We start from the raw sequence: 18,505 nt of genomic DNA, 5'->3' as shown, positions 1-18,505 counted from the left end.
ACAGTCATTAACGACTTTCAATGTGGTGGCTGAGTCCTCCTTGGCTGTGTCCAGCACTATATTGGTGTATTAATAGGAATTACATCCAATAAAGTCAGAACAGTTTTGACTAGAATCAGATTTTTGGAGTTTTACTATTTTATGACAAGCATTTGTCCCAGAAGTGACCCCTGGAAACAATGTTGTACATCTCCATTCAGTCCAATCATTAGTCACTCACTACCATTCTCTGTTTTACAAATCTACAATTCTGCTTTTCTTATTCATTTTTGGGAATCATGTTTTGCTGCAAATTATTTTCAATCTTGAATTAGCCTTGGTGATGTGGTGCTGAGATTTTCTTGAACTGTGCAGTTTCTCTGATGAATGTACTCCCTCAGTGCTGCTGGGAATGGAATTTCAGGATTTTGACCAAGTGATACCAAAACAAGTATGGATTTAAAATTCCAAGACCTGGGACTTAACACCCCACTATGTAATTGGATCATGGATTTCCTCATCTCCAGACCACAATAAGTAAGGATTAGTATGAACATCTCCCCCACAATCTCTATCAGGGTTGTGTTCTTAGTCACCTGCTCTACTCACTTTAAACCAATGACTGTGTGGCTCAGTCCAACAATAACATCTACAAATTTGCAGACAATACCACAGTGGTGGTTTGTAAAAAGGAAGGGAATGAGTTAATATACAGGATGGAGATTGAAAACGGCTGAATGGTGCACCACCAACAACCTTGTACTTAAGGTCACCATAACTAAGGAGCTGGTTGTTGACTTCAGGAAAGGAAAGCCAGAGGTATAAAATCTAATGATCATTGGGGGATCAAAGGTGGAGAGGGTGAGCAAACTTAGATTCTTGGGAGTAACTATCATGGAGAATATTTCCTGGACCCAAGATATGAATGACATCATGAACTTCCTCAGGAGTTTGTGGAGGTTTGGTATGATATCAGAAATTCTGGGAAATTACTACAGGGGTGTGATGGAAAGTGTGCTGACTGGCTGGATCATGGTCTGGTATGGGGGCAGCAATACCCCTGAGCATAAAGTCCTTCAAAAGGTAGTGGACATAGCCCAGGACATCATAGGCAAAACCTACCCCTCTATTGAGTACATCAACAGGGAATGCTGCTATCGGAGAGCAGAAGCAATCATCAAGGATCCACACCACCCAGCACATGCTCTCAGGGTTGTATGTGATGTCATGCATGTACTCTGACAAAAAATCTGAAATCTGGACAGGTGCCTGCAGATATTGGTATTCCATGCACCATTATCCTTGTACTTGTTGGTGGCAGAATCCGTAAGTTTGGGAGATACTTTTGAAATAGCCTGAATTACTGTAGTGATAAATAGTACAGGCAAACCCAGCTTTACACGATTAATTGATCCCAATTTTTACTTGCGTAAGATGTATTCGCATTAAGAGATTAATAGAATCAATGGGAATAATTACAATGAATCTTTGTCTTTTCAGATCGTCCATCAAGACTTATGAAAATGTGTTTTCAAAACTATTTGCTGCATATAATGCCAAAATGGTTAAGGTTAATAAAAAATAATTATATTTTTCATTTATTTCATAATTACATCATAACTATTTCTTAGAAAAATATTTGTCCAAAGTTGACTGCACAGATTTTTTTTTTCTCATGATACAGTTTCCTATAGCTTGCGCTCACTTTTTCTAAATTGATGTGAACTTCCATTCTTCTTTCCTTGTTAGAATCGACATTTAGATTAAAATCCTTGGTGGCTTCAACAAGTTCAAATCCTTTTTAAAAAAATGGAAATTTTGCAGCAGAATTTTTACCAGCGCTGAGGCTTCTGCTGTAATTCTTACGTTGTGTAATCCTGTTCGATGTTTAAAGTTGTCAAACCAACCTAAACTTGCAGCAAAAGTTTCTGTATCCCCTTGAAATTTATTTTCTTTAAGCATCAAAAAAGATGTTTAAAGCTGTGGTTTGAGTGTTTTTTTTTGTACAAAGTGGAATTCACTTTTAGTTAAATCTTCAATCCAAAGATAAAGTACCCCTTCCTTTTCAATCATTAATGGTCTTCTGTTTCGAGTAATTTCTGCTTAGAGAAAACTGATGCAACTTTACCTTGTTCTTTATATTTGTGCTTTTTACTTAAAATCGTGCATATTGTTGACTTATTGTAGCCCAGATTGTGTCCGATTTTTCATATTGGTGGCACTGTCTTCAAGTCATCTAAGAACTTCAAGGTTTTCTTCTAAAGAAATTGTTTTTCTTTTCCTTTTAATATCACTGTCAGATTCTTTTCTAAATTTCCTTTTATCCATATTTAATAGGAGGCACACACTGAGTCTGTCATTTGTGCATATTTTATTTAGGGCTGTTCACACAATCTACTTGTAACTCAAGATCTCTGGAAATTTCTGGAAAACTTGAGTTAACTGAATAATAACATGTGTAAAACAGGAAATGGTTGCAGTTTTCCATATCGTGGTAACTGAATTTTGCGTTGATTGAAGTAGGGGTTTGCTTGTACACATTGTAGCCACAGTGTAATGATGATATAGGAAATAAATGTGGATATGGTCAATCTTATTGAGAATGATTGCAGATGCTTTCGTACAAGCAACTGCGAATATTCCATCACACTTGCAGATTTTGGAAATGCTTTAATATTCGAAGGTGTTCTTGTAACCATGGTTTTTGTGTCTGATCTACCATGTGTAGAGCTCGTCGAAAGAACCAAAGACTTGTTTATTCAGACAGGAGCTCTTCACAGGTGGCCGACCAGTCCGGAATGATCCGACCTGGCTAGGGACACAACCCTTTAAGGCCCAGACAGTAGGCGTGGCTTAGCTCTCAGCCAATCGCTGTAAGCACAGTCTAGATACTGTAACTATATACACTATATACATTGGTGATAGATCTGTACTATCACACCATGAAAGTATGGTGATGGTTTTACTGAATACCAAGGCCTGCTGGTGAATCATCCCCTTGGCTAAACGTTGTCTGGATCTTATTGCTTGAAGGTATGCGCTGACTTAATTGCTGAGGAATTGCAGGGACTGTTTTATGCAAAGGATTTCAGCCTTAAAGACAAGGCAAAGAAGTGGAATGTTATAAAATGAATGCAAAATGTTCACATCAATTATATTTCAAACATTGATCTCATCAGAAATTAAAAGTTAGCTGAACACAATTTAACAAAATTGTTCAATCCACCATTGTGCAAGTGCTTGCTCATTTATGAAAGTTTTTCCACCTCCAGTGACTGTGCTTGCTCATTTATGAAAGTTTTTCCACCTCCAGTGACTGGCCTGATGTTGCCAGGTTTATCCTTGTGACTTTTGTTCCATAAGGGTTCAATACTTAATGAGATTTTATCATCATGTACATGAACACCATGTACAGATACACCAAAATTCTTATGCTCTTCAGACACCAACTACAATAGTGAAAAATTAAATGATCACAAAGACAAGATAGAAAAAGAGATAATAAATATCAAAGGACAGAGAAATATATATTCACAGTTGCAGTTAGGGCAAGAATAAAAAGTAAATTTTCAGTTGTGCAACAGATCTTTTGGTGATCCTGAGGGTATTTATGGTTAGAGTGAGAGCAGAATGGGGAGGTTGAAGAGCCTGATAGCTGTCATATAAAATATTTGTTGTTCTCTGGTCTTTGTAGCACCTTCTTTGATAGTCCCTTGGGACTGAGCATAATGTTCATAGTGGCATAGATAGAGAGCTGCTACCACATGACTCCAGTGATCCAGATACAAATTCAAACCTCGGCTGCTGTCAATATGGAGCTTGCACGTTGCTTTCGAGATGTGTTTGCTCTGGATGCTTCAGTTCCTTCAACATTAAGTGGCCAGAGAGATTTGATGAAATATGGGGAGAATAAAATGGGCTGACTGTTGGATTCATGTTAGTGGGAGGTTTGATGGTTTCACAAACTCAGTGGGTCAAAGAGCCTGTTCTGTGATGTATGGGTCTGTGATTTTGGCTTTGTAGCTTGTAAAGTTGCAAATGTGGCCATGATGAGAACCATAGACAGATGAAGCTGGTGATGGCTGATGGGGTACCTGGATCGGGGGATAGGTAGTATGTAGCTTCTACTGTTTATACAGGACCTCTTTATACTCCTGATACATGATTTCAATGTTTTTATTCTCATCCTGATTGCTCTTTCTCCATTCTGAATGATTGTGGGGCAGAGTTCACCAGGAGTCACAGGGGATGTGCATTTCTCCAGGGGGGTTATGAGTACATCTGTCTGCTTGGTCATCTCATCCCATGGCAGAGTTCAGGAGAGAGTGTCACCTTCTGGAGGCTGGTGTTGGGTGTGTGAGCCATGTGACCTGGCTAATGTAGCCAACAGTATGTAACTGGGGCTTCGATGCTGGGAATGTTGGCTAGGAGAGGATGGTGATGTTGACTTGCTTATCCTTCTAGTAAATTTGGAGGACTTTGCAGAGAAAGCGCTGGTGGTATTTTTTTTAGCTTCTTGATATTGGTAAACTAGTCTCAGATACATAGGAGAAGGCAATGATCACTGCAGATCATATGCTTTGACTCAGATATGCAGTTCTCATCTTCAAGTACTCTTTCTTTCAGTTGGCCGAAGGCTTTGCATTGAAAATGATGGTGAATTTCATCATCAATGTCTGTCTTTACTGAGTTGCGTCTCTCAAGATGTGAGACGCAATCGATATTTTCTAGGGTCTCGCCATAAATACTTCCGATGGAAAAATGTGGAGCAGCTTGGTGGGGGAGCATTGTTTAGCAGAGTTGAAGATAAAACCCACCCTTTCTTATGCTTTGGTGAAGGTACTGATTATGACTTGGATCTTGCCCTTTGAGCAAACAATGTCCGCATGCCACAGCTCATCCGCAGTTTTAGACAACCTTGGTGATGTATGGTCATTTTGGATTGAAAAGTTTTCTCCTAGTTCTCTAGATTAGCTCCACCCATTTTTGTTGGAGGTGAGATACCATATTATGACAAGGAAGGATGAGAAAAAAAAAACATACAGCTAAATAAGAAACCCTTCAGATACTGGGATTGAGTGCAATACACATACATGCTGGAGAAACTGCAGATCACATAGCATCCAATGGAAGTAAAGGGTAACCAACGTTTTGGGCCTGGGGCTTACATCAGATATATGTCTTCTTTGGCTTGGCTTCGCGGACGAAGATTTATGGAGGGGGTAAAAAAGTCCACGTCAGCTGCAGGCTCGTTTGTGGCTGACCAGTCCGATGCGGGACAGGCAGACACGATTGCAGCGGTTGCAAGGGAAAATTGGTTGGTTGGGGTTGGGTGTTGGGTTTTTCCTCCTTTGCCTTTTGTCAGTGAGGTGGGCTCTGCGGTCTTCTTCAAAGGAGGCTGCTGCCCGCCAAACTGTGAGGCGCCAAGATGCACGGTTTGAGGCGTTATCAGCCCACTGGCGGTGGTCAATGTGGCAGGCACCAAGAGATTTCTTTAGGCAGTCCTTGTACCTTTTCTTTGGTGCACCTCTGTCACGGTGGCCAGTGGAGAGCTCGCCATATAATACGATCTTGGGAAGGCGATGGTCCTCCATTCTGGAGACGTGACCCATCCAGCGCAGCTGGATCTTCAGCAGCGTGGACTCGATGCTGTCGACCTCTGCCATCTCGAGTACCTCGACGTTAGGGGTGTGAGCGCTCCAATGGATGTTGAGGATGGAGCGGAGACAACGCTGGTGGAAGCGTTCTAGGAGCCGTAGGTGGTGCCGGTAGAGGACCCATGATTCGGAGCCGAACAGGAGTGTGGGTATGACAACGGCTCTGTATACGCTTATCTTTGTGAGGTTTTTCAGTTGGTTGTTTTTCCAGACTCTTTTGTGTAGTCTTCCAAAGGCGCTATTTGCCTTGGCGAGTCTGTTGTCTATCTCATTGTCGATCCTTGCATCTGATGAAATGGTGCAGCCGAGATAGGTAAACTGGTTGACCGTTTTGAGTTTTGTGTGCCCGATGGAGATGTGGGGGGGCTGGTAGTCATGGTGGGGAGCTGGCTGATGGAGGACCTCAGTTTTCTTCAGGCTGACTTCCAGGCCAAACATTTTGGCAGTTTCCGCAAAGCAGGACGTCAAGCGCTGAAGAGCTGGCTCTGAATGGGCAACTAAAGCGGCATCATCTGCAAAGAGTAGTTCACGGACAAGTTTCTCTTGTGTCTTGGTGTGAGCTTGCAGGCGCCTCAGATTGAAGAGACTGCCATCCGTGCGGTACCGGATGTAAACAGCGTCTTCATTGTTGGGGTCTTTCATGGCTTGGTTCAGCATCATGCTGAAGAAGATTGAAAAGAGGGTTGGTGCGAGAACACAGCCTTGCTTCACGCCATTGTTAATGGAGAAGGGTTCAGAGAGCTCATTGCTGTATCTGACCCGACCTTGTTGGTTTTCGTGCAGTTGGATAATCATGTTGAGGAACTTTGGGGGACATCCGATGCGCTCTAGTATTTGCCAAAGCCCTTTCCTGCTCACGGTGTCGAAGGCTTTGGTGAGGTCAACAAAGGTGATGTAGAGTCCTTTGTTTTGTTCTCTACACTTTTCTTGGAGCTGTCTGAGGGCAAAGACCATGTCAGTGGTTCCTCTGTTAGCGCGAAAGCCGCACTGTGATTCTGGGAGAATATTCTCAGCGACACTAGGTATTATTCTATTTAGTAGAATCCTAGCGAAGATTTTGCCTGCAATGGAGAGCAACGTGATTCCCCTGTAGTTTGAGCAGTCTGATTTCTCGCCTTTGTTTTTGTACAGGGTGATGATGGTGGCATCACGAAGATCCTGAGGCAGTTTACCTTGGTCCCAACAAAGCTTGAAAAACTCATGCAGTTTGGCATGCAGAGTTTTGCCGCCAGCCTTCCAGACTTCTGGGGGGATTCCATCCATACCTGCTGCTTTGCCACTTTTCAGTTGTTCGATTGCCTTATATGTCTCATCCAGGGTGGGAACCTCATCCAGCTCTAGCCTTAGGGGCTGTTGAGGGAGCTGGAGCAGGGCGGAATCTTGGACTGAGCGGTTGGTACTGAAAAGAGATTGGAAGTGTTCTGACCATCGGTTGAGGATGGAGATCTTGTCGCTGAGGAGGACTTTGCCGTCTGAGCTGCGCAGCGGGCTTTGGACTTGGGGTGAGGGGCCGTACACAGCCTTTAGAGCCTCGTAGAAACCCCTGAAGTCGCCAATGTCCGCGCTGAGCTGTGTTCGTTTGGCGAGGCTAGTCCACCACTCATTTTGGATCTCCCGGAGTTTGCGCTGAAGATGGCTGCATGCGCGACGGAAGGCTTGTTTCTTCTCTGGACAGGACGGCTTTGTAAGGTGAGCCTGGTGGGCAGCTCGCTTCTTTGCCAGCAGCTCCTGGATTTCCTGGCTGTTTTCGTCAAACCAGTCCTTGTTTTTCCTGGAGGAGAAGCCCAGTACCTCTTCAGTGGATTGCAGTATGGTAGCCTTCAACTGATCCCAGAGGGTTTCAGGGGACGGGTCCGTGAGGCGGGTTGCAACGTCGAGCTTTGCTTTGAGGTTTGCCTGGAAGTTTCCTCTCGCTTCGTCTGACTGCAGTTTTCCAACATTGAACCTCTTTCTGGGGGCTTTATTGTTCCTGGGCTTTGGCTTGAAGTGAAGGTTGAGCTTGCAGCGAACCAGCCGGTGGTCAGTGTGGCATTCCGCGCTAGGCATGACCCTGGTGTGGAGCACATCTTGTTTGTCACTTTCTCGCACCAGGATGTAGTCCAGGAGGTGCCAGTGTTTGGATCGGGGATGCATCCAGGTGGTCTTAAGGCTGTCCCTCTGCTGAAAAAGGGTGTTTGTAATGACAAGCCGCTGTTCTGCGCAGAGCTCCAACAGGAGGCGCCCATTGTCGTTGCACTTGCCGACGCCATGCTTGCCCAGGATTCCTGGCCAGGTTTCTGAGTCTTTGCCGACACGAGCGTTGAAGTCGCCCAGGATGACAACCTTGTCGGCTGTAGGGGTACGTTGGATGAGGTTGCGCAGGTCGGTGTAGAACTTGTTCTTTTCTGCTGGTTCCGCCTGGAGGGTTGGAGCATAGACACTGATGAGGATGATGTGACGCTTGTTTTGAAGTGGGAGTCGCATGGACATGATTCGGTCCGAGAGGCCTGTCGGAAGGTTTTCGAGTTTGGAGGCAATGAAGCTCTTGACCATGAAGCCTACACCAGATAGGCGTCGTTCATCCGAAGGCTTGCCAGACCAGTAGAGTGTGTAGCCCGCGCCGCGTTCTTGGAGGCTGCCTACATCTGCCAGGCGGACTTCACTGAGAGCGGCTATGTCGATGTCAAGTCTGAGGAGTTCATGTGCAATGAGGGCAGACCGACGTTCAGGTCGGTGGCTGTCAGTCTTGTCTAGCATGGTTCTAATGTTCCAGCATGCTAGCTTGAGTTTGTGAGCATCTTTTGAGGTATACACCTGATATGTATCTGACAAAGGGCCCAGAAACAAAAAAATGGTTATGCTTTACTTCCCATGGATGTTTCATGACCTACTGAATTTCTTCAGCACATTTGTATGTTTGTATAGAAAAACGTTGCAATAATGCTGCCTTTCACATTGGCCTTCTCTGAGTCTGTCTCTGTAATAGACCAATTGTTTGGAATGAAATTTTAAAAAAAACTTCAGGTGGTGGAGACCAAAATCAAAATAGAAAATGATGGGCAAGTTTAGGGTCAAAGTTTTTACATGAAGAGTAGTCAGTTCCTAGAATTGGCTGCCAGGGATAATAGAAGAAACAGACATGATCGAGGTGTTCAGAGGTTTCTAGATGTGCACATGGACATAGAGCAAATAGAGGAATATGGATCATATGCAGGCAGAAGAGAATGAGTTAAATTGAGATAATGTTTGGTGCAGGTATCTTGAGCCCTTATAAACTATTCTGGAAGATGGCTTCACAATGGAGAGGACCTCCAGCCAGAAAATGGAGGAACATTTCTGTTGTTGATCACTACAGGTTTGACGAAATCAAAGAGATTGTAATGTTTTGAATGTAATTTCCAAACTTTGTCTTGGTGTTCCCCATTTCCCTTTTTCTAACATTAATTTTCCATTTTAAAAAGTGCATCCCTTTCTAAATTTAGGACACACCCATGTGAAACAAACTGTTGCCATCACTTTGAAAACATGATCTCAAAACAGTTTCGAAAAATACAAGCCTGTTTGTACATTGCAGAAAAAAAATCAATTAAAAAGTATAATTTCTCTGGCTATCACCAGCTGCCAATCCGTTCCAAGGACTGACCACATACAGCATTTGAGTTGTAACAGTCATCTCTATCAATTCCAGAGGATCCCTTTTGGTATTACTAATGGAGTTTCTATCTTCCAGAGGCAGATGGACAGAATGGTGGATGAGTATGGGTTGAAGGCTACCTTCTCCTACCTCGATAACATCACCATCTGTGGCCTTGGAAGACCATGACACCAACCTCCAGAGTTTTCTGCATGCAGCGAAAGTCCTGAACCTCACTTATAACTCTGATAAGTGCGTGTTCTGGACTAAACGGCTGGCTATCTTTGATTACGAGGTGCAGAATGGCATTATTGGCCTCGATCCCGATAGGATGCACCGCTTGTTAGAGCTCCCCATCCCCGGGACCACAAAGGCTTTGAGGAGATGCCTGGGCTTTATCTCATATTACGCCCAGTAGATCCCTCAATTCACTGATAAGGTTTGCCCTCTTTTAAAAGCTACTAATTTCCCCCTCTCGACTGAAGCCCAAATGGCTTTTAACTATCTCCGGAACCATATTGTGAAAGCTGCCATGGACATGGTGGATGAGAATGTACCTTTCCAAGTGGAAAGCAATGCTCTGGATGTAGCCCTGGCCGCTACCCTCAACCAGGCGGGCAGGCCGGTTGCATTTTTTCTCTGACATCACAAGGCCACAAGCTCCGGAAGCCATCAGTAGAAAAGAAGGCTCAAGCCATTGTAGAAGCCATGTGGCACTGAAGATTTAGACTCCTCACTGACCATTGCTCAGTCAAATTCATGTTCAATCATGTCAAGAGGGGAAAAATCAAGAATGAGAAGATTGCTAGGTGGAGGATCGAACTCTCCACCTACAATTATGACATTGCCTATCAGCCTGGAGCCCTTACTGACCTTCCAGATGCCTTATCCAGAGGAAGCTGTGCCTCTGCACACATTGGCCAACTGCAATTTATGCATAATGAGCTCTGCCATCCAGGGGTCACCCGCATGGCTCATTTCATCAAGGGGCACAATCTGCCCTACTTGTGGAAGATGTCAGGGAAATGACCAGGTCTTGTCAGGTCTGCGCGGAGGGCAAACCGCACTTCTACCGCTCTGCAAAGGCATACCTGATCAAGTCATCCCGGCCTTCGAACGGCTCAGTGTTGATTTTAAAGGACCCCCTCCCCTCCACGAACGAGAACATTTTCTTCCTCCCTATCATTGACAACAACTCCCTATTCCCGTTCACCATTCCATGCCCAGGCACATCCACTTCATCAGTCATAAATGCCCTAAACTCAATTTTCGTCCTTTTCAGGTGTCCCAGCTATATTCATTGCGACCGGGGTTCAGTCTTTGAGTGATGAGCTACGTCAGAACCTGCTGGTGAAGGGCATTACATCTAGCAGGACTACTAGCTACAACCCCTGGGGGAATGGGCAGGGTGAAAAGGAGAATGCCACAGACTGGAAGGCTGTCAGACTGGTCCTGAAGTCAAAAGCCCTTCTTGACTCACGCTGGCAGGAAGTTCTCCCTATGGCACTCCATTTCATCTGGTCACTACTAAGTTCCGCGACCAACTCTACTCCTCACTAGCTCTATTCACTTTCGAAAGAAGGTCGGCTTCAGGAAGTACACTCCCAGTCTGGCTCACCACTCCTGGTCCAGTCCTTCTCAGGAAGCATGTGAGGAGAAGCAAGAATGACCTCCTGGTGGAAAGGGTGAATTGAGTTGGACAGTGCACTGACTCCATCCATTTGAATGCAGGAATTTTCTTCAGCTTAAAACAAAGCTGGGTTTTTGATTATGTATATATAGCAGCACCTCTACCTTCTCATCATTAAAAGGGCAGTCAATCCCTAACATTTTCATTGTTAATGTAAGTAATTGGTCAGTTCTTCTACCACCAAAATTTCCCCATGCCTTAATACTGTGATTAATGCTTACTCAAGTAGAGGACTGAGTTTTAATTGAAGCATTTCATATTTGTGCATTATATTTAACAGGCAGACATTTATGTTATTAGATGTTGATTGTTGCTATGGTGATATTTTCCATTGCCTGTTATTGCTGTGTTCCAGGTTCTGAATGACATGATTGCAGATTCCAATTCAATTATTTTTTCAACTGTCCAATTCTTTTACTTTCTATCTCATTGTAAGAACCATCACTGACAAGTTTCCATTATTATCCTTTAGGTAGTAATCAGCACAGTTCTATCAATGGTGACACCTCTGTGACAACTGGCAGCCTCCTAGATGACTATCACTGGCACTCCGTGGTTATTGAGCGGTATGGTCGCAATATTAATTTTACATTGGATCGAGAGACCCAGCATTTCCGGACCAATGGTGAATTTGATCATTTGGATCTTGACTATGAGGTAAGGAATCATGGGTATTTGAATAAAAGCAAACATTTCAGTACTTGAAAGAAAAAAAATTGATTAATGTATTGGATATAAATCTTTACCATATGTACAGAGATGAGAGAGAATAAGTTTTCATTTCAGATTTCCCAAATGTACAGTTTTCTGATTGATTTTGACGACACAGCATGGAGAGACATTTTAGGTGGATTGCGCCAAGTGCGATTTTCAGCCTTTGGAAATTGCCATCAATTTTCTCCTGAGTGAGGTGGTTGTAAAGGGTAGGTTGTCAATTGGGGGTAGTGAAGGGACAATCCAAAGACCAAGACCCATTGTACATTCTCAGCATCAAAATAGGATCATATGTGCTGTGGGATATGAAAAGAGTCCAGTTTTTGATTAGAGTGAGTAATTATTAATGAAATATTGGGTCAAGTTACTTCACAGTACTGAGCTTAATAGTTCCTGATCTGAGAGGTGACAGTGGCTGAGAAACAGCCATTGTGATATTGAGGGACTGTTGTCACTATTGGTAATGTACATAGTTCCCTGGTTAGTTCATTTGCTATTATTCTCATTGTTGTTCTCAGATATTGTCCTCTAAATACACATGAAAAACAATTAATAGGGAGAGGGACTGGGGCTATGCAAGGCATTATTGTTTCAAGTTTCTGCCTTATTTTCCAGTTAAAGAGATTTGCTGGTTTCTGGAATTTTCATTGTCTTGGCAGTTGAATGAAATCAAAAGATAATTGTTCAAAGTGTACTGCTTATACATGCCATTTATACATGCCACATATCAACTGTAATATCCCATTGAACTGTTGTCTTTTAAATTATACTACATCGGAAAACTCCAACAATTAGAATGATCTGATTCTAAGGATGCAGATTTTCCCAAATTTTGCTGGAAAATGTCAGGATTTATCTCTGGAACTGATGATAAATCCCTGTGAAACTGTGAGCAAAACTGGGATAGCCACATGCATCTGAAATTGCCATCAGTCATTCTCTGCTGTTTTCCCCATTCCTGTGTGCATTTCCTCCGGTTTCCTCTCACCGTTCAAAGAGTCTACAGTGGTTTAAGTGAGGTTTTGGCCAGCATAGACGAGGAACATAGTTTGTTCCAAAACCAGTGTATCATACCTGAACAAGGAAGACTACAATGGATTAAGTGAGGTGTTGGCTAGCATACACTAGGTACACGTGCTACATGATCGGACTGTTAAGGAACAGAGGAAGACTTTAGTTTTAATTGTTTTTGTTAATTTAAAGGTAGAGTACAATAATAGGTCCTTCTGGCCCATGAGCCCAAGCTGTCCATACACAGCAATACACCGACAAACCCTGTATGGTTTTGAAGGGTTTGAGGAATCTGGAGCACTTGGAGGAAACCCATGCTGACACCGGAAGAACGTTCACAGTGCATTCAGGCAGGACCAGATTCAAACCTGGATCACTGGCACAGTTTCACTAATGACTATACTCACCATGCTTCCTCTTTTCAAATATATATTTTACAGCACTTAACAAAAGTATAGTATAGTTAAAAGTAAGGAGAGTTGGTGTGGGAAGAGTTGTCTTGGGTAACTGAGGAAATCAAAGAAGGTATCAAAGTGAACCTCATTCATATAAAGTCACCAAGAGTAGTGGGAAACTGGGATAGGGAAAACTTTAAAAAGCAACAAAGCTAGTATTTAAAAAAAAAGATTATGAAAATAAATTAGCACAAAATTCAAAAACAGATAGTAAATCTTTTTTTTTAATAATTATACAAAGCAGAAAAGAGTGGCTAAAGGGAACATAGGCCCCTTAGAAGATGAGAAGGAGGAGTTAATTTTGGGGTAATCCAAAAATGACTGAAGCTTTGAATGACTATTTTGTGTTGGTCTTCATAGTGGAAAACATGCCAGGGAGAGATGTTATAGAGGTGAGAGCCTCGATACAATCGCAATCACTAAAGAGGTAGAGCTGAGCAAATTAATAGACTTAAAGGTAAATAAGTCCCCTGACTTCAATGTAATGCAACCCAGGTAATGATAGGAATGGCAGAAATTAGAGTGGAGCCGTTTGTTCTAATTATCAAAATTCAGTAGACTAGGCAAATCCCAGTGAATGGGAAGATAGCAAATTCATTGCCAGTTAGCTTAACATCTGGTATCAGGAAATTGGAAGAAGTTGTCACTAAGGAAGAAATAGAAATATGAATAGAAAGAGTTCCATCAGGCAGATTCACCAAAGGCAGGTAGTATTTTACAAATTTGCTGTTCTTTGATGATTTAATGGGCACAGTCAGTAGAGGAGAACAGGTGGATTATGTATCCTTGGATATTCAGAAGGCATTTGATAAGGTGCCAGATTAAAGACTTTCCATAAGATAAGGATGCATGGAGTTGGGAGTAAGTTATTAGTAGAAGTAGAGAGTTGGGTAAATGGTTGTTTCTTTGATTGATGATCACTGGAGCGAAGTGCCACAGGAGTCAGTGTAAGGGCCACATATGGTCATAATATGCATTCGTGATTTTTACCTTATCTAAGTTTGCAAAAAAACACTACATTGAGTGAAAAAGCAAATTGTGCAGAGGATATGGGTCTGTAGAAAGATATAGATAGGTTGAGTGAGGGAGCAATGGTCTGGCAAATGGAGTACAATGTCAGTAAATGTAAGGTCATCCACTGGAAGAAAGAAAAAAAAATAGAAGATCAGGTTGTTATTTAAATTGTTAAATATTACAGCATGCTGTTGTTCAAAGGGCTTTGGAGTGCTGGGTCATGAAACGCAAAAGCATATTTGTAGGCGCAGTAGGTAACCAAGAAGGCAAATGGAATGTTGGACTTCATTGCTGGAAGGACTGAAATAAAAAGCAGGGAGGTTCTGCAACAACTCTACTGAAGCTATGCCTGGAGTACTGATTGCATCTTTGGGATCCTTACTTGGAAAAAGATAAGGAGTTAAACAAGAAAATCTTCAAATGCTTGGGGTCGAGTACAACTCGCAAAACTGCTGGAGAAATTCAGCAGGTCATGCGGCATCCAAAGGTAAAAGGCAATCAACATTTTGGGCCTGAATCCTTTGTCATGAATCATGTAGCACTGGCAGTGGAACATGTGGATCTGGTGGAGGATGAAGTGAAGGAGAAGTCCGTGACTGGTCACAGGGTGTTCAACCATTGGTTCTTCACTGATTTGATTCCTGATGATGGAAGGATTCAGGCCTGAAATGTTGATTGTATTTCTCCTATGGATGCAGTATGACGTGCTGAGTTTCTCCAGCACTTTTGTTTATTGAGAAAATATATTTCTTTTTAAAAAAATATTAATTAGAGGTACAGCATGGTAACAGGCCCTTTCGGCCCATGAGCCTGTGCTGCCCACAACCCCTGGTATGTTTTGAACAGTGGGAGGAAACCAAAGCCCTCAGGGGAAATGCATGCAGACACGAGGAGAACATACAAACTCTTTTCAGACAGCCTGTAAGGAGGTTCACAAGATTTATTCCAGGGATGAAGGGGCTAGCAAATGAGGTGAGATCGAGTTTCCTGCAACATTATTCACTTGAATTCAGAAGAATGAGAGGAGATCTTAAAGAAATATATATATATTTTTAAAAAACAGACAAGATAGAGGCAGGAAGTTTTTTTTTCCACTGAAAGGTGGACATGGCTTTAAGATTTGGGGGAGTAGATTTAGGATGGAGATGAGAAGGAACTGCTTTTCCCAGATATTAGTTAATCTGTGGAATTCATAGCTCATTTAATCAAAACAGGGTGCTTAATTGACTGTATTTAAGCCAGACAGCTTTTTGTGCAGGGGACTGAGTCGATGGCCAGATCAGCCATGATCTTACTGAATGGTGGATCAGGCTCGACAGGTCAGATGGTCGACTCCTATTCCCATTTCTTGTGTTATTTAGTCATGTTTATGGTCTGAGACAAGTGGTAAATAATTTGTTATCTTTTTTCTTGTTGAATTACATTTGAGCTGAGTAAAATATATTTTTCATAATTGTAAAAGTGTATGATGGTTATTGAACTCTTGAATCAAATACTGTATTTGGAGTACTGTATAAGTTGGAATTTTTCTGTTCAGTGATTTGGATCAGCAAGTAATTTGCAGCTGATTGCAGATTTGAAACCAATATATAAATAATACTGTTGACATTAAGCTTTTGATGATTGTCAAACTGAATAATACTGCTCAGGAGTGAAGACATTTGGGCATTTAAAGAAAAGTGGTTGGGGCCAGGAATCACAGAATTAGCTGAAGCTGCTGTCAGTAAGGGACATAATTCTTCTCAAGTGTTTGGTTTGAAAACAATAGCCATTGTGAGTCATTGAAGTGGAACCAAGAATTTTAATGAACTGGCCAGAGTTAATTATAAAGATAATAAATAAATGAATGTTGAATGTTCCCTCTCTTTTAGTATGGAAAGATTTAGCCTGACATAAATGATTCTATGACATAATAGCATGCTCTAAAATTGTTACCATATCAATGTAAAACCGTCTGCATGCATATGTAACATAAAATCATTTTATTTATCCTTCAAGCTCAGTTTTGGGGGAATGCCATTTTCTGGAAAGCCAAGCTTCAACGGAAAAAATTTCAAAGGTTGCATGGAGACAATGAATTACAATGGAATTAACATCACCGATCTGGCTAGGAGAAGGAAACAAGATACATCTAAAGTGGTAAGATCATAAGTGGAGACAAATCATTTGGCATCTGGAACAAAATAGTTAAGGTTAACTCAGTTGAAAATAAGGTACAGGCAGTCCCCAGGCTACAAACGAGTTCCGTTCCTAAGTCTGTCTTTAAGTCAAATTTGTAGGTAAGTTGGAATGGTTCTTTTTTAGCATCATCTAGTCATAGTATATAGTACAAACACTTAGTATCTATTTTACCTTCCTGTGCAAAAATAGAAAAAAAAATGAAAAATGATCACGATTAAAAGTTAACACTTACTCTTGTTCCATCAACGTCTTGCATACCAGAAGGGACATTCGTGAGGTAACATTATGTCCATGTGCAAATTGGGGGCATAATTTATTTGTAAGTATGGGTTTTCTGTAAGTCGGATGTTCGTAACCCGGGGACTGCCTGTACTGCAAAATGAAATGAATTAAAAAAAAGATCATTAATTAACATTAAGAAAGGGCTGTTTTGAACTTAATGATGTTCTCCACTTTGTGATTATGGTGCTAGTTATTCTACAGGACTTTTGTTAAATGCATGGCTGCTGCCAGATTAAATACATGCTATTTATTTGATTTTAAATTAAATCTCATTTGAAATTTCACATTTAAGGTTTCCTCATATATTTAGATTTCATTTGAACATGTAAAGAATAAATTTATTCCCAGGCTTGAGCCAAAAATGCTTGCTTTTCAAAGCCACTGCTACAGGAAGGAAATGACCTTGTCACCTCAGCTGGAGGTGGAGCCAGCATCCATGCTTTTCTCTATGACCCTTCCTTGTTTCAATAGCATGACAGACTCAGTGATTCATAGCATCTGGTGAGCAAGGGGCAGCAACTTACATTGTAGTATGACATATCAAAGCAGCAATATTCTTCAGCATTTCACCAGTTTTGTGTGAAAAATTATTGAAGCATTACCGGATTTCATAATGAATAACATAAGGAAGCATTGTTATTGCTAAAGGTCTTTTTGAAATGTACTGGCTGAATGATCAGTCATTCTTGCATTAGCTGTGGCTTTACATTTCCAGAAATGGTTTGAAACATTCTATTCTTTGTTATCCAGTCAAATGTTTCATCCATTGTTTTAGAGCCTTCTAAATAATAGGGGGCACATAATCCAGGCTCATGCTTCTCTTCAGTGCTGTGGGAATGCCAGACTATTACAGATACTCTCTTTCAGATAGGTCTTTAAACTGATTGTCCATTTGAGTGAGCATAAAAGAATTCACAACATTATGAAAAGAAAAGAACTAGATAAACTTTTTAAGAAACATAAAAAGCACAGAAACAAGCTCCTTGACTTCACTTGTCCCTGCTGACCAAGTTCGCCCAATTTGCCTGCATTCAGCCCTAATCCCTTCAGACCGTTCCCCATAATTCTAAAAAATAGAAATATATTTAAACAATGAAAATATACAAGTCTAATTAATTAATTATTAATAATGGAGATTATTTATTAGAAATAAATTAATTCCAAATTAAGCATAAATAATATGGGGGGGGGGGGGGAAATTACATGCACTTATGTTTTATTCCTCGATGGTAGCCTTCTTCAAGTGAATGGGATTAGACAGCATGGCTGACATAAAGCTTCATCTGGCTGCTTGACACCAGGGCTCAGTGCACCTGGAAGTTAGAGTCATAAAATGAGGAATAGGCCATTTGCTCCAACCCATTCATGCCAACCAACTCAGAATTCTGGGCTGGTCCTATTTGTCTGCATTTGGTCATTGTCCTTCGGAACCCATTTTATCCATATATCTGCCCATCTTTTGAAAGTCAAATTGTATCTGCTTCTATAGTTTCCTCTGGCAGCTCACCACCCTCTGAAAGGAAAGGTTGCTGCTCAGGTTCCTCTTAAATCTTTTCCCTCTCACCTTAAACTGAGGCTCTTTAGTCCTAAACTCATTTACTCTGAGAAAAAAGTTGATGACCATTCATTTTATCAATGCTCCTCACACTTTTGTACACCTTGCTGGGGTCACCACCAGCTTCCTGTGCTCCAGGGAGTGAAGACCCAGACCCAGCTCCTGCCCTCCAACTTGCTAACGAGTTTCATCATGGAACCCCAACAGGCAAACAGTGTGAATTGACTCAATATTTGTTCTGTAATTCAATTTACTAAAAAGATTGTCTCATTGAAGTGTGCTATGGGCAAATAGATGGTCAGATTTCCGTTTATTGCACCAATGACTCCAGCTTAATGTAAATGTGTACAAATT

The 18,505-nt window shown here is 41.7% G+C and overlaps 1 protein-coding gene across 4 annotated transcripts in view; it reads left to right on the top strand.

The window, feature by feature from the left end:
• LOC138750405 (contactin-associated protein-like 2) overlaps nt 1-18,505 on the top strand; it is a 2,015,431-nt gene that overhangs the window by 891,851 nt on the left and 1,105,075 nt on the right. For all 4 annotated transcript variants that reach the window (XR_011349326.1, XM_069912458.1, XM_069912468.1 and 1 more), the window contains exons 6-7: nt 11,412-11,596; nt 16,132-16,272. Coding sequence is in view for 3 of the 4 variants with exons in the window: in XM_069912458.1 (XP_069768559.1) it covers nt 11,412-11,596; nt 16,132-16,272 (326 nt within the window). In the remaining variant the exon portion in view is untranslated. The remainder of the gene's footprint in view (nt 1-11,411; nt 11,597-16,131; nt 16,273-18,505) is intronic.

Source organism: Narcine bancroftii, chromosome 1, assembly GCF_036971445.1.
Source record: "Narcine bancroftii isolate sNarBan1 chromosome 1, sNarBan1.hap1, whole genome shotgun sequence".
NCBI lineage: Eukaryota > Metazoa > Chordata > Chondrichthyes > Torpediniformes > Narcinidae > Narcine > Narcine bancroftii.
This window is presented reverse-complemented; position numbering and strand designations above follow the sequence as displayed.